This window comes from Ipomoea triloba, chromosome 3 (genome assembly GCF_003576645.1).
Source record: "Ipomoea triloba cultivar NCNSP0323 chromosome 3, ASM357664v1".
Classification (NCBI taxonomy): domain Eukaryota; kingdom Viridiplantae; phylum Streptophyta; class Magnoliopsida; order Solanales; family Convolvulaceae; genus Ipomoea; species Ipomoea triloba.
The window spans coordinates 6,391,229-6,403,693 of record NC_044918.1 but is presented as its reverse complement, the minus strand read 5'-3'; the positions used below and the strand labels follow the sequence as shown (position 1 = coordinate 6,403,693).

The 12,465-nt window shown below is 35.3% G+C and overlaps 3 protein-coding genes and 1 long non-coding RNA gene across 7 annotated transcripts; 3 read left to right on the top strand and 1 right to left on the bottom strand.

The window, feature by feature from the left end:
• Nucleotides 1–2,063: 2,063 nt before the first annotated feature.
• LOC116014002 (protein PIN-LIKES 2-like) lies at nucleotides 2,064–4,370 on the top strand. Of its 2 annotated transcripts, none has more exons than XM_031253981.1 (2): nucleotides 2,064–2,210; nucleotides 2,496–4,370. In XM_031253981.1, the coding sequence occupies exon 2, from the start codon at nucleotides 2,680–2,682 to the stop codon at nucleotides 4,060–4,062; it is 1,383 nt and encodes a 460-aa protein (XP_031109841.1). In that variant the 5' UTR covers nucleotides 2,064–2,210; nucleotides 2,496–2,679; the 3' UTR covers nucleotides 4,063–4,370. The 2 variants fall into 2 exon arrangements, with proteins under 2 accessions (XP_031109841.1, XP_031109840.1); XM_031253980.1 differs by having other exon boundaries at nucleotides 2,083–2,359.
• Nucleotides 4,371–8,077: 3,707 nt separating this feature from the next.
• Nucleotides 8,078–10,564, top strand: LOC116014370. Of its 2 annotated transcripts, XM_031254416.1 has the most exons (8): nucleotides 8,078–8,242; nucleotides 8,451–8,813; nucleotides 9,031–9,102; nucleotides 9,256–9,323; nucleotides 9,446–9,596; nucleotides 9,807–9,887; nucleotides 10,001–10,090; nucleotides 10,219–10,564. In XM_031254416.1, exons 2-8 carry the CDS (start codon nucleotides 8,559–8,561, stop codon nucleotides 10,276–10,278), a joined length of 777 nt encoding a protein of 258 aa, XP_031110276.1. In that variant the 5' UTR covers nucleotides 8,078–8,242; nucleotides 8,451–8,558; the 3' UTR covers nucleotides 10,279–10,564. The 2 variants fall into 2 exon arrangements, with proteins under 2 accessions (XP_031110276.1, XP_031110277.1); XM_031254417.1 differs by lacking the exon at nucleotides 8,078–8,242 and having other exon boundaries at nucleotides 8,375–8,813.
• A 323-nt stretch (nucleotides 10,565–10,887) lies between these two features.
• On the bottom strand, nucleotides 10,888–12,210 carry LOC116014468 (loganic acid O-methyltransferase-like). Its single transcript, XM_031254529.1, has 4 exons — nucleotides 12,137–12,210; nucleotides 11,745–12,060; nucleotides 11,314–11,672; nucleotides 10,888–11,236 (listed from the first exon to the last, which is right to left on the bottom strand). Exons 1-4 carry the CDS (start codon nucleotides 12,185–12,187, stop codon nucleotides 10,889–10,891), a joined length of 1,074 nt encoding a protein of 357 aa, XP_031110389.1. The 5' UTR covers nucleotides 12,188–12,210; the 3' UTR covers nucleotide 10,888.
• On the top strand, nucleotides 10,977–12,465 carry LOC116014469. Of its 2 annotated transcripts, XR_004097396.1 has the most exons (4): nucleotides 10,977–11,112; nucleotides 11,335–11,464; nucleotides 11,562–12,028; nucleotides 12,162–12,465. It is a non-coding gene; the product is annotated as an uncharacterized LOC116014469 (long non-coding RNA). The 2 variants fall into 2 exon arrangements; XR_004097395.1 differs by having other exon boundaries at nucleotides 11,562–12,465.

Genomic DNA, 12,465 nt, shown 5'->3' with positions numbered 1-12,465 from the left:
AGCATACAAAATTAAAATTAAAATTAAATTTTTTTTGTATAATTAATATAATCTCTAATCATGTACATATTTAGATAAATTTATAGAGAAAATTTTACATAATAAAATTGAATTATTCCTAATCGTATTTCATATATATTATACTTTCTAACAATATGAATAATAACTAAGAAAATTATACTTAGAATTAAAAAATGTAAATTTTAAATTTTGTATATGTGATTTTAAACTCTGATCAGACGCATTTTCTTATATAATTGTGTAATATAGTGTATATACAAATAATATTTATTAATATATATGTATGTAAATTCTATAATATAATTTTTGTAATTATAATTTATATCGATATATTATAATTAAAATAATTAAATTTAGAAATTGAAAAAAATAGCATTTTAATTTTTTATGATAAATATAGTGCATAAGTATATGTATGTATGTATTTTTAAAAATATAAATATGTATGAACACATATTTTATTAATTTTATAATTTTATTTTTAATTATATTTTACATTTTATTAATTATAATTAAGAAAATTACATTTACAAATTAAAAGAATTTAATTTCTAAATTTATATGGATTAATGTAGTCACTAACTATATTACATATTTAGGCAAATTTTTAAATATTATTGATTTTTTAATTAAGAGTATGAGTTTAGACATATTTTAAAATATTTTTTTAATAAGTAACCATTGTAGTAATTAACGTGTGTAATTATGCCAGTAATCACAATTCTATAAAAAAAGTGTATATATTTTCATATTGTACAAAATACTATTAATATAATATATTTCTACATAAATGGATAAAAAGAGAAATTGATCAAATAATTGATTATTGGTCGGATTTTTGACCTCATTAATTAAAGATCCGACCAGTCTCACGAATTTGAGACCCATGAGATGGTCTCAACACAAGTTTTTGCCTTAACCTTTTGTTTGTTATCATAAATAGTAAATAGACGTATGGAATCATTTAGTTTTGTTTCTAAATATTTTCCAACCCATAAATGTAGCACAATCAAAACCTCTCTAGATCATAATTTAAATAATCAGTCCATAATTGACTTTGTGGTGCGATATTTGTAGATCTATGATATGTTTTTAACTAATTTAGTAATTTAATGAAAGTTTATTTCTTTTAGTTCTATTATATCTTCTTCTTCTTTATTTTAAATTGATAGATCCCAAGGTGATGCATCGTTTTATATATATATATATATATATATATATATATATACACTAAATGGAAATAAAATATGGAAGATACTAATCTATATTATAGTACATTAACATAGTATAGTAATATTTGTTTTAATACTATAATATACATCATATAGTATTTTGATTGTTGGAAATTTTATTTTTTTGAATATTATCATGAGATGAATTTAATTACGTACATTAACATAATATAGTAATTTTTTTTGCATACTATAATATACATCATATAGTAATTTGATTGTTGGAATTTTTTTTTTTTGAATATTATCATGAGAGGAATTTAATTACGTACATTAATATAATATAGTAATATTTTTTTAATACTAAAATATAGATCATATCGTAATTTAATTGTTGGAATTTTTATTTTTTTTAAATATTATCATGAGAGGAATTCAATTACGTACATTAACATAATATATAGTAATATTTTTTTTTTGAATACTATAATATACATCATATAGTAATTTGATTGTTTACAAATATAAAATAAAAAAAATACGCAATTAATTTCCATGTATAGTAATTTTTTTTTTTGACAATCCATGTATAGTAATTTGAATCCATACAGGAATGGAATGGAATTGAATAAAATATTTCATTAATTTCCGTGTATAATAAGGAATGGAATCATATTTTGAATATTTTGTCAATTTTAGTCATAAATAAGGAATGATAAGAAAAACTAGAATTTCTGATAAGGAATTATTATATAATATTATGTTGACGGATTTCAAATTTTATGGACTAAAATGAGCTGGAAATTTAGCAATTTTGTTTATATATATATATATATATAATGATTTGTTGTTGGGGGTAAAAAACAAAGCATGAATTATGAATACAACTCTGTCACATCTGCTTGGCTTATGAAACTATCAAACTTCATCGTCTTCATCTTACCTCTGTCCTTTGCCTTGTTCATCCTCAACTACACTTGTTCAGGCTTCCCCGGGGAGTAGAATTTGGGAGTAGGGGTAATATTTTTCACTGGCATATTCTACCTTCTATGTCCGTCTCTCTCTGTCTCTCTCTCTAGATACATATAGATATTTACTTATAGAGAGAGATAATAATATGGAATCCGCATAAGAGAAGTTGGTTCCAGAATTCTGCAATAAGAGAAGTATTGCTTTCTTGTATTTTGCTCTCTTTAAATCATGCTATATATTTTCTGTTTATATTTTGGTAATCTCTAGTGTTCAATTCAATTTTGGTGCTGTTATTCTAGAATCAAATCTGGGTTCCTGAAAATTTTCCAGGGTTTACTTACCGAGCTGTGAGGTGATGATTGGTACTGTCTCTAGATTATTTGATGCGAGCCAATCTGATAAAGTGAAGTTTTAGAGATCCATTTTTGTAAAGATTTGATCTTGATTAGGATTGAAGTGGTTTAGACTTTAGAGTGAGGAGGATTTTCAGGATCGCTTGCTGGATTGCTTGAAAATGGAATCAGTGTATGCTAAAAGTTCTGCTTATACAGATGGTGGAGCATATGCATATCTAGTGTATGCTATTTTGCCACTGTTGAAACTTATTTGTTTGACAGTAATTGGTCTAATTCTGGCCCACCCAAAGACCAAAATTGTTCCCAAAGCTACTTTCAAGCTTCTCTGCAAGCTTGTCTTTGCTCTATTCTTGCCTTGTACCATATTTATTCACCTTGGGGAGGCTATTACTCTCAAGAATTTTATGCGGTGGTGGTTCATACCGGTGAATGTGATTGTAAGTATTGCAATTGGTTGTTTGTTGGGGTACCTGGTGACGAAGATATGCAGGACGCCACCAGAATTCAACAGGTTCACAATTATTGCAACTGCATTTGGGAACACGGGCAATCTGCCCCTTGCGATTGTTGGATCTATTTGTCATAGTGAGGATAATATTTTTGGTCCAGATTGTCATAGTAATGGTGTGGCTTATGTATCTTTCTCCCAGTGGATTGCGGTGCTTCTTGTTTATACTCTTGTTTATCACATGATGGAGCCCCCACTGGACTATTATGAAGTTGTTGAGGAAGGTCTCGAGATTCAGGAACATTTGCCACCTGCGAATGATCTGAGTAGGCCACTTCTTCTGGAGGCCGAGTGGCCTGGAATGGAAGAAAACGAAACTGTACATTGCAAGACACCATTTGTTGCAAGGATTTTTACTAGTGCTTCTAGTATCTCACAAAATTCTATCCCAGATCCCGATTTCTTGGAGGCAGCAGCTCCAAATAGATCTTCGGTGGAGGAAGCACCCCCAAGTCCAAAATCAATTAGATGTTTGGTGGAGCCACGGGTGGTGAGAAAGATAAGAATTGTTGCAGAGCGAACCCCAATTCAGCACGTCCTCCAGCCCCCAACGTTTGCTACATTGCTAGCTTTTATCGTCGGAATGATTCCACCAGTCAAATCCTTTGTCTATGGTGATGATGCGCCTCTTTCCTTCCTCACCGACAGTCTGGAAATAATGGCTCAAGCTATGGTTCCTTCAGTAATGCTTATTCTGGGAGGAATGCTTGCCGAGGGTCCTAATGAATCTAGACTTGGCATTCGCACCACAGTTGGCATCATCGTTGCAAGACTCCTGGTGCTCCCATTGTTGGGAATCGGGGTGGTTACTTTGGCTGATAAGGCGAACATTTTGATCCCCGACAACCAAATGTACCGTTTTGTGCTCTTGTTGCAGTACACAACTCCGACTGCCATCCTGCTGGGAGCAGTCGCTCGACTCAGAAATTATTCGGTCAGTGAAGCCTCTGCACTTCTCTTCTGGCAGCATGTGCTCGCATTGTTGTCTCTATCGATATACCTGATTGTCTATTTCAAGCTACTGCTGTCTTAAATTTGAGGTCTGTTTCGACAACATATGGCTCTGTGTTGTGTTGTTATCGCCATATAATCGATTCTTTGTAATAATGTTTCTACTACTTGCAGTGCATTCAGTATGGCAATGAAATCTTTGTATTTCCTCCCTGCAAGTAGGGCATTTGTAATATTTGTGGGATGAGTATGATAGATATGAGTTGCATTGTTTGTGAATTTGAGTCTGAGCTTTTGATTGAGGATGAAAGCATCTGCATATCTGCAGTAATCCTTCAAGTTTTAAAGTGCTTTCCTCTAGGAAATAAAAAGCAGATGGAATATTGGCAATTTGGCATGGCCTTTTGATTGTCCTTTAAAGAAAAAATATTTTAATTACTAAGTTGATACTCCGTATCTTTTTAAAGTTCTGGATCTATTCGTTCTCGAGAAGACAAAGGCCCTGTTTGGTAAATAATCAGTCTATCAGTCAATTTTGGCTTATTTGACCACTATTAATTGTTTAGTTAATAAGTTTTTTGTAACTCCAAAATACTAAAATATAAAAGGCTACTCAAAGTAACATTTTCAGTTAGCTTTTTGAAAAAAGAATTATACCAAACAGCTAATCTATCAAACAACTTTTTACAATCAGTTAATGTTATCAACTAATCATACCTCAGTTAATGTTATCAACTAATCATACCTTTTTACCCAATCAGCTAACAGCCATTTACCAAATAGGGCCAAAAAGTTTTATATTTTTACTGCCCCATTATAAAAAAAAATAACATTTTTCATATCAAGCCATGCATCCATACCCTTTTGTATCAACAACTACTATTTTAGACATTCTTATGTAATAACTCATAAACTTCACTAGAAAAATCTTGCACAATAGATTTGATCATGTTATGACAGTAAAGAAAAGATTTTTGAATATGTTGTCATATAGAAAAGAGAATACAAAACCTTCGAATAAGAAACAAGTTTCCATATGCCTACCCAAGGTTAAAAAAGACGGTAGGTGCCCTCTATTTTTTTTTTAATTTAATAAGGGGAAGCTAAGGGCGGGGGCAGATCTCTCACAGATATGAAATCTCAAAGATCTGATATGAAATTTCAAACGTTATCTCACAGATCTCGGAATCTCGCTATAGCATCTATTGCCGGCAACCTCCAACCTCTAGACCGGTGACCTCCAACCTCGCCATCAATTTTCTCACGTCAGCAGTGGTGACGTGCAAACTTTGGTCTGCGGGGGTGGGCGACCGGTGAACTTTGGTCTACGAGACTGCGATAACCTCTGCGACTGCCTCTGGTCCACAGTTGTAGCAGTCGCTGACTGGAATACAACAGATGACGGAGGTCGATCGGCGAACTCTGGTCTGCGAGACTACAACTGCCTCTACGAATCTAGTCTGCGAAAGGCATTTGGTCTGCGATTTGAACATTTAAAAAAGAAAACAAAACGAAATGCCGTTACGTGGTCGCTTAGGCGATCTAGCGCCGCCTAGGAGGCCAATTCGGACCTTCCTCAACGTGGTCAGGCGTCGCCTAGCGCCTAGGCGCGATTTTTGCAACCCATGTGCCTACTTACCTAAATCTCTAAGACTGCCTAATCTATTGAGATTTCATATATTAAATATATATTCCATAACACTCCCCCTCAAGTTGGAGCATAGATATTAATCATTCCCAACTTATTACACAAATAACTGATGTACCAAAATAACTAAATAACTCTAACTCATAAAATAACTCAAAAACAACAAACTCATACCTCATTTAGAACACTCCCTTTGAACAAAAGCTTTGCACGCCAATCACTCGTTGGCGAGGGCGGCAGGCTCTCAGTCTGACCGATGTTCTTGGGATCACATTCCCCCTCATTGTATTGATGTACCTTACGATTTGAACTAATGATAAGTATGCATATTTGGTTGTCAAAAAAAAAAAAAGAGCTTTGCACGCCACCAATATCATAGACAATCGGGTGAGCTCAAAATGGACCGAACAAGCTTGGGATTGGATATTCTCCTTCAAACGAAAGCTTGAACGCCATCAATACCGCAGGCAAACTCCGGGTGACCACAAAGTGGACCGAACAAGCTTGGACACACAAGGTAAAGAAGACAAACTCCAAACCGGAAGACACAAAATTCTTTACCAACGAAAGGTGGAAGCATGTCCCAAATGACAATGAGCATAAAAAAGGGATGACAACACTAAAACAAGCAACAGACTCCAACTCAGCAAACTCATTAGCAGAGATCAAGGTCAATTTGGCAGATGCATCAGACTCAACCATATCCAAAAAAAAAAAAAAGGAAACAGATCACAAGTACACAAAATTCAAGCTTGAATGTGTAGGAGACAAAGTGATCGTGAAGCAAAAAATCAAAGACAACACAATGGTCCAAACCAAGTCTAGATCCGATGCAAACAAACTTATGCAACCCAAGAGCAGTTGACCAAAATGTTTTCCAGACGTTGGAGGAGCCTCACGCGCCAGCGTGTAGGAGAGTGGCAGCAGATCGAGGATGGCGGCGCGTGATGCTCAAGCGAGTGATGACAGCATAGCAAAAAAATTATAGTAAAGTCTCTGATACTATGTTACTAAAGTAAAGAGAAAGTTTCTGAATAAGTGCTAGAAGACTTCAAATAGGAAACAAGTTTCCATATGCCTACCTAATTAAATTCTAAGACTGCCTAATTTATAGAGATTCCATATATTAAATATATATTCCATAAGAGACCAAAATGGTGTTGATAAGAATTAAATTCATGATTTTCAAGTATCATCATGTTTCACCACTTGCCCATTCATGTTGGGATTATTTTCTACCTATGAAATAATGGCTTCACTACTTCATTAAAAAAACCACTTCTCATATCATTGAAGGATGAAAACCATTTTGAGACGATTTCCTACCTATGAAATTATAGCTACACTCGTGATTGAAACCACTTTGCAAATCATTAATGATAAAAAAAAATTACTTCTCAAATCATTAAAAATGAAAAAAATCACTACACATACATAATATTGAGAGACAAAAAAAGTCACTTGACAATTCGTAACGTAAAGTCACTACCTAAAATTGAGGAATGAAAATTATGATTTTGTTTAAATATTAATAGAGTTAGTATCCCATGGTTTGCTTGCCAACATTGAAGATCCTTAAATTAAGTTCATAATCGGGATAATATCATATCTAACCTAACATTCTTAGTAACCCCAACATGTCGTCTCCATTCTCAGAAAGAAAATGGTGGTCAATATTAGGACTAAGTACGCAGGATATTTGCATGTTGTACAAGATCGACTTTCACGGCAGGAATGCTCCTCATTTTTTTTTTTCCGTTAAATTTTCTTGACACATGGCATTTATCTCCGACTTAATTCAACGACCGATGTAATCTCATCCCATCAACGATTCATGAATTACCAACTAAAAAATCCCACAAAAATCACGCCATGAACTCACGAAAACAGAAGAAAGCTCATGAGAAAATCAAGACAAGAAAGACTCCACGTCCAATAAAATTAGAACGCTAAAATCGGGAAAGATAGCGAGTGGAGAAGCGTCGTGGGCAGCGCGGTGTGCCTTGCCGTTCGTTGGACTCTCTCTCCACTTCTTCTCTGTGTGGAAAGTGGAAGACATGAAGAAAAGAGACATCTTTGTGTATATATGATTGGGTAATAATATCAATGGTGGGAGCAGTATAGTGAGACCCATTTTCAGAAAAAAATGGCAACGAAGTCGCAAATAAGCAAAGAATGAATTGAAGAAAGAGTGAGCGGATAGGTTTGGGATAGATTAGAAAATAGAGATTACATTCCTTCTCTTGCAGAAATACCATCCGAATCCAGTTCTTGTAAGTATTCCCTTAATGCCCTGATTTGTACTTCTTCAAATGTCCATGTTTACTTTTTGTTTTCTATTGTCTGTATCTTTTTTGAAAGCTCTATTGTCTGTATCTAATTGACAAAAAAGGTGGTTCTTTTTGTGCTTTTTTTCCTGGTTAAATTGTGAGTTGAGCTGCTATTATTTCCTTTTCTCTGATCATGGTGTAAAGTTTTTCCCTTTGGTTAATTTTGAATCTTAGAATTTGTATTTGTTAACCCTTCTTTTTGGGCAACGAGAGAAACTCGTACCTGAAGGTGTACACGGGTAAACCCTGCCTTATTGATCTTGTTGGCAAACGATTACAAGGAGGTAAGCGAGTCTAGTTGCTCATAGCTGATAGGCTCAAATTAAGTTGTTCTCATTGTGAGTCGAACTTGGAACTTTGTTGTTATCAAGCCAACAACAGACCAACTTGGTTGGGGTTGTGAACCCTTCTTGTTTCTCAACATATTGTCCTCTTACCTTATCAGAATGTCAGCTAATAGCACTTTTACTTTGGAATGTCTTTGGAATGCAGGGTAACTTGATTGGAACTTCTCTCAAATATTCATCTCAGAAGTCTAGGTTTATTTTTTTCAAGTTTCCAAGATCCTGTCAAAAGCCATTCTTTGTATTTGTTTGAAGAATGGGAGACCGTTTTCCATTGCCGGTGGGATGGTTGCTAACTGAGTCCACCCTAGAAGCTGCTATTCAGAGTAAAAACCTCTCACAGCGTGCTCCATCCGCTGATGTTGAAAATATGAGTAGCGGTATTAGTTCCCATAGGTTGGATATTGATGTAGGATCATCACCAAGGAAATTGGTAGAGTGTAGGATTTGCCATGATGAAGATGAAGATTTAAACATGGAGATACCATGTTCTTGCCGTGGAAGCTTGAAGGTAAATAAATGCCTGATTTTTTTGTGGCCTCACAAAATGCTTCCTTCTGCTCTTGCAATAGTTGTAAGTGACTTGGGAAGTTATCATCTTGCACCTGATCAAGCTACTCTAACAAATTACAATGATTAATTATATTCTAGAATTTAGAGGCACACAACTATAGACGTCCTCTCTTCGGTTTTAGGTCAAGAGTTCAATGTAGCTTTTGTGTGTGCAGTATGTCCACCGCAGATGTGCACAGCGATGGTGTAACGAGAAGGGGAACACAATCTGTGAAATTTGCCACCAGGTCTGTCTTTCAACATGGTTGATCCAATAAAATGCTTAGATTTTGTTCCCAACTTCAACACAATTTAAAGCTTCCACCTTTATTCCTGTTCTGTATTCCCTTTAAAATTATATTTGTTTCAATTTATAGTTTCATTTGAACATGAATTTGCAGCAATTCAAGCCAGGTTTTACAGCGCCGCCTCCTTTATTTCATTGTGGTGGGATTCCATTGAACTTAAGGTATGTATTTAACTGAAATTCATTGAATTGCTTCTATTTTTGTATCTGTGAAGATATTATGGTTTCTTTTTCCTTAGCTGATAAGAGCTATATGTTTTTCTTCATTTGCTATTTTTTTATAGAGAAAATTGGTATATTTCTGGGAGAGACCTTCACAATCCTCAATTCATAACAGTGGTTTCTACAGAACACAATTTTATGGATCCAGAATATGACGAGTATTCTGGATACACTCCAAGGAGTTTGATATGCTGTCGAGTAGTAGCTATAATTGTACTCTCTCTTTCTCTCTCTCTCTCTCTCTCACACACACACACACAACTATTAACTGAATTAGATAACTTCATGATTTCTCTTGCCATGAGATCCAGTCCTCATTATTCTCATTAGAGGTCTTAGACTTGTTATAATTGAATTTTGCTGTCCTTTTTTTTTTTTTTTTTGAAAACAGAATTTTGCTGTCCTATTTTACTGTTTATGCAGTTCATGCTGCTTCTAATATTACGTCATACTCTACCAATCATCATCTATGGAGCTGGAGACTACTCAATTACACTGTTCACAGTAAGTGGTATAGTTTAGGTTATTTGAAAAGAAACATAACACCATTTACATGCATCGATGCATGGAATTATGTGTAATGTGCTTCTTTTTTCTTTTCTTTTTTTTCTTCCCAGTTATTGGTGCTGAGAGCTATTGGAATTCTATTGCCGATATATGTCATGGTAAAGGCTTTTACTGTAATCAGACGACGGAGAAACACTGAGGTGAGTTTAGTAGGGCAATTTCTCTCGTTATTTTCTGAACAAGTTCAGTTGATTCCTTGTGTAAGGTTATTGAATCAATCCAGCTTTTATCTTTATACGGTTTTATCTGCCTCTTTTGTATTTGCTAGGATGAAGAGAATGAATTACCGTTGCAGCAACCTCAATCACGTCTTGGTCATGTTTACTGACAATAGCAACCTGTATCATCGTTATGAGCCAACGCCACGAAAAACTTGGATTGAACTGTGTTTCGGTTATGCTAATTCTAGTTTTGGGATGTGTTTGAAATCATCTCATTGTACATATTGGCTTCAGGTGATGAGCAATCAGGACACCTTCCTGAAAGAGTCTGATATAAAAGCAAATTCTTCTAATTTAACATTGCAGACATTTCAATAGAGTGCCCTCTACTTCTTGATCTTGTCTTGTGAAATCTAACATGTTCTTGTACAAGGAAATAACATAATCACTATTGTTAACTTTACAAGATCTGATTCTTTCTAGCCTGTTTATATCTAGATTTTTATTGTTTGCTTGGTCTTATGATTTAAATTTATATAAAGTCATCATTTATTATTTAAAAATAGTATAAAGCTGTAATATTTCTGGGATTCATCTATTAAGCCATATGCAGAGAAGACTGTATCACAGAAACCAGGCGATATTTGGCAAGTGCCATAGCTGTCATATTTGAAACTCGAGTTAAGTTTACTTGCATTGTTTCTTTATTTCAGCAACCGTTGTCAAATGTTTCGAGGTTTGCTTATTACAGTCTATGCAATGATATACTTCTGTTCTCTAATCTGCAATTTTTCGCTTCAGAAACACAAAGTAACTGCCTTCTTGGCGATATTTCTCATGAAACACCATTGGATTTGCAGCTAGCTTTTTCGAGTAAAGTTTGAAGAAATCCTCTATGATGTCTTTCCCGAAGTGATCCTCGATTAGTCCCTGGAAAACAGCCCTTGTGAGTAAAATACCCCTTTCGACATCTGCTGCTGCTTCCTTTGTAAATGGATTAGGTAACCTCTCAAACTTCACGATATCAAACAATCCGTTTTCTTTTATCAGTGCTTCAAATTCTGTAGGAGATGTATGATACATTGGAAGGTTGAATGAATCGAAATCCTCTTCTGGTATTCTTGCCTGCATATTATCGATTGCCTGTATCTTTAAAACTATATATATGATTGGTTTCGAGTTTACAAATATACAGCAATTACCATATTCACCATGTCCTGCAGGCAGGATCCGAGAATGGCGGTATTCATACCCATGCCACACTCGGAGGGAAGGACGCCATCAGGAATCCCGATTACTATGATCACCATTAAACCTCCAGGAACGAGTTCATCTCCCCGTGCATCCAGAAAGGTAAGCACGTCTTGTCTGAACTGAGCCGAATAAGCCTCCTTGACTTCTTTTGCTGCTCCCGGGGTGCTGTAGTGAATTCTGCCTTTGTTCCAAGCAGGGGAGTTTTTATCCACGATTTCCTTAGGGAGCCTCGAGAGATACATAAGCGCGCAAGAGCAGTGCCCGAGATGCAGGGAGCCCTTCGGAAAAAGGCGGCCATGGAAGGAACCTGGAACATATGAAATCCAACAAAGTAATCATCCTTTCATTCGTTCCATGCAAGAAAGATTGAGTTCCTTACCGGGTACCCCAGCAGTAAAATGGCGAGGGCGGTTAGTAGGCATGTTTCTGAACAGAACATTGAAATCATTCTCAGCGAGATCATTAAAGAAGACATGAAACTCTGGTATCCCCGATTCCTCCTGCCATTTCTTGCAGTATTTTCGCTGCACTGCTTCAGAAATGTTCTGCACTGCCATGAACGTGTTTGGTCCCGTAGAACAGCCAAAATCTGCCATTTGAAACGGTTTAGAGGGGTCGAAGCAAGAGCTTTCAACATCAAGATGCTGCTCAATTAGCTCAATGGTGAGTTGCTTTGAGTAATTCACTAGTTGTTTCTGCATTTAAAAAAAAAAAAACATGATCAACTTACATGTCATGAAATTTTCCAGAAAATTCATGAATTTATGCTACCTGGTACTTGGAATTTTTTGTGTAGCTTTCAGGGCCATCACCACCGTTCATGTGGATTTTGCATGCAGGCTCATTGGTCATCTTATGATCCATTTTGCCTTTTGCTGTGTTATGGCTTGAGGCTCTTACACTATATAGAATGCAATCTTTGTGCCCAGTGATACCAATGTCGCGTAGTGGAGTTGGGTGATCGGACATTAGATTCTTTTGCCATCAATTTTCATTATTTGAAAAACAAAAAATAATGCAAAGCTTACATCAAGTTTCATAGGGGACCAACAATTCATTATTGAAAAATGCTTGAGACAAACCCTAACAATGTTTGAAGA

What these genes read in the sequence shown, in the direction of transcription:
- LOC116014468 (XM_031254529.1), bottom strand. Translation starts at nt 12,187, where the DNA reads ATGAACGGTGGTGATGGCCCTGAAAGCTACACAAAAAATTCCAAGTAC. An exon ending in TTTTACTGCTGGGGTACCCG is followed by an intron (nt 11,673 to 11,744) that starts GTAAGGAACTCA and finishes CATATGTTCCAG; the next exon opens with GTTCCTTCCATGGCCGCCTT. An exon ending in TGCAGGACATGGTGAATATG is followed by an intron (nt 11,237 to 11,313) that starts GTAATTGCTGTA and finishes GATAATATGCAG; the next exon opens with GCAAGAATACCAGAAGAGGA.
- LOC116014002 (XM_031253981.1), top strand. Translation starts at nt 2,680, where the DNA reads ATGGAATCAGTGTATGCTAAAAGTTCTGCTTATACAGATGGTGGAGCA.
- LOC116014370 (XM_031254416.1), top strand. Translation starts at nt 8,559, where the DNA reads ATGGGAGACCGTTTTCCATTGCCGGTGGGATGGTTGCTAACTGAGTCC. An exon ending in CTTGCCGTGGAAGCTTGAAG is followed by an intron (nt 8,814 to 9,030) that starts GTAAATAAATGC and finishes TTGTGTGTGCAG; the next exon opens with TATGTCCACCGCAGATGTGC. An exon ending in GACGACGGAGAAACACTGAG is followed by an intron (nt 10,091 to 10,218) that starts GTGAGTTTAGTA and finishes TGTATTTGCTAG; the next exon opens with GATGAAGAGAATGAATTACC.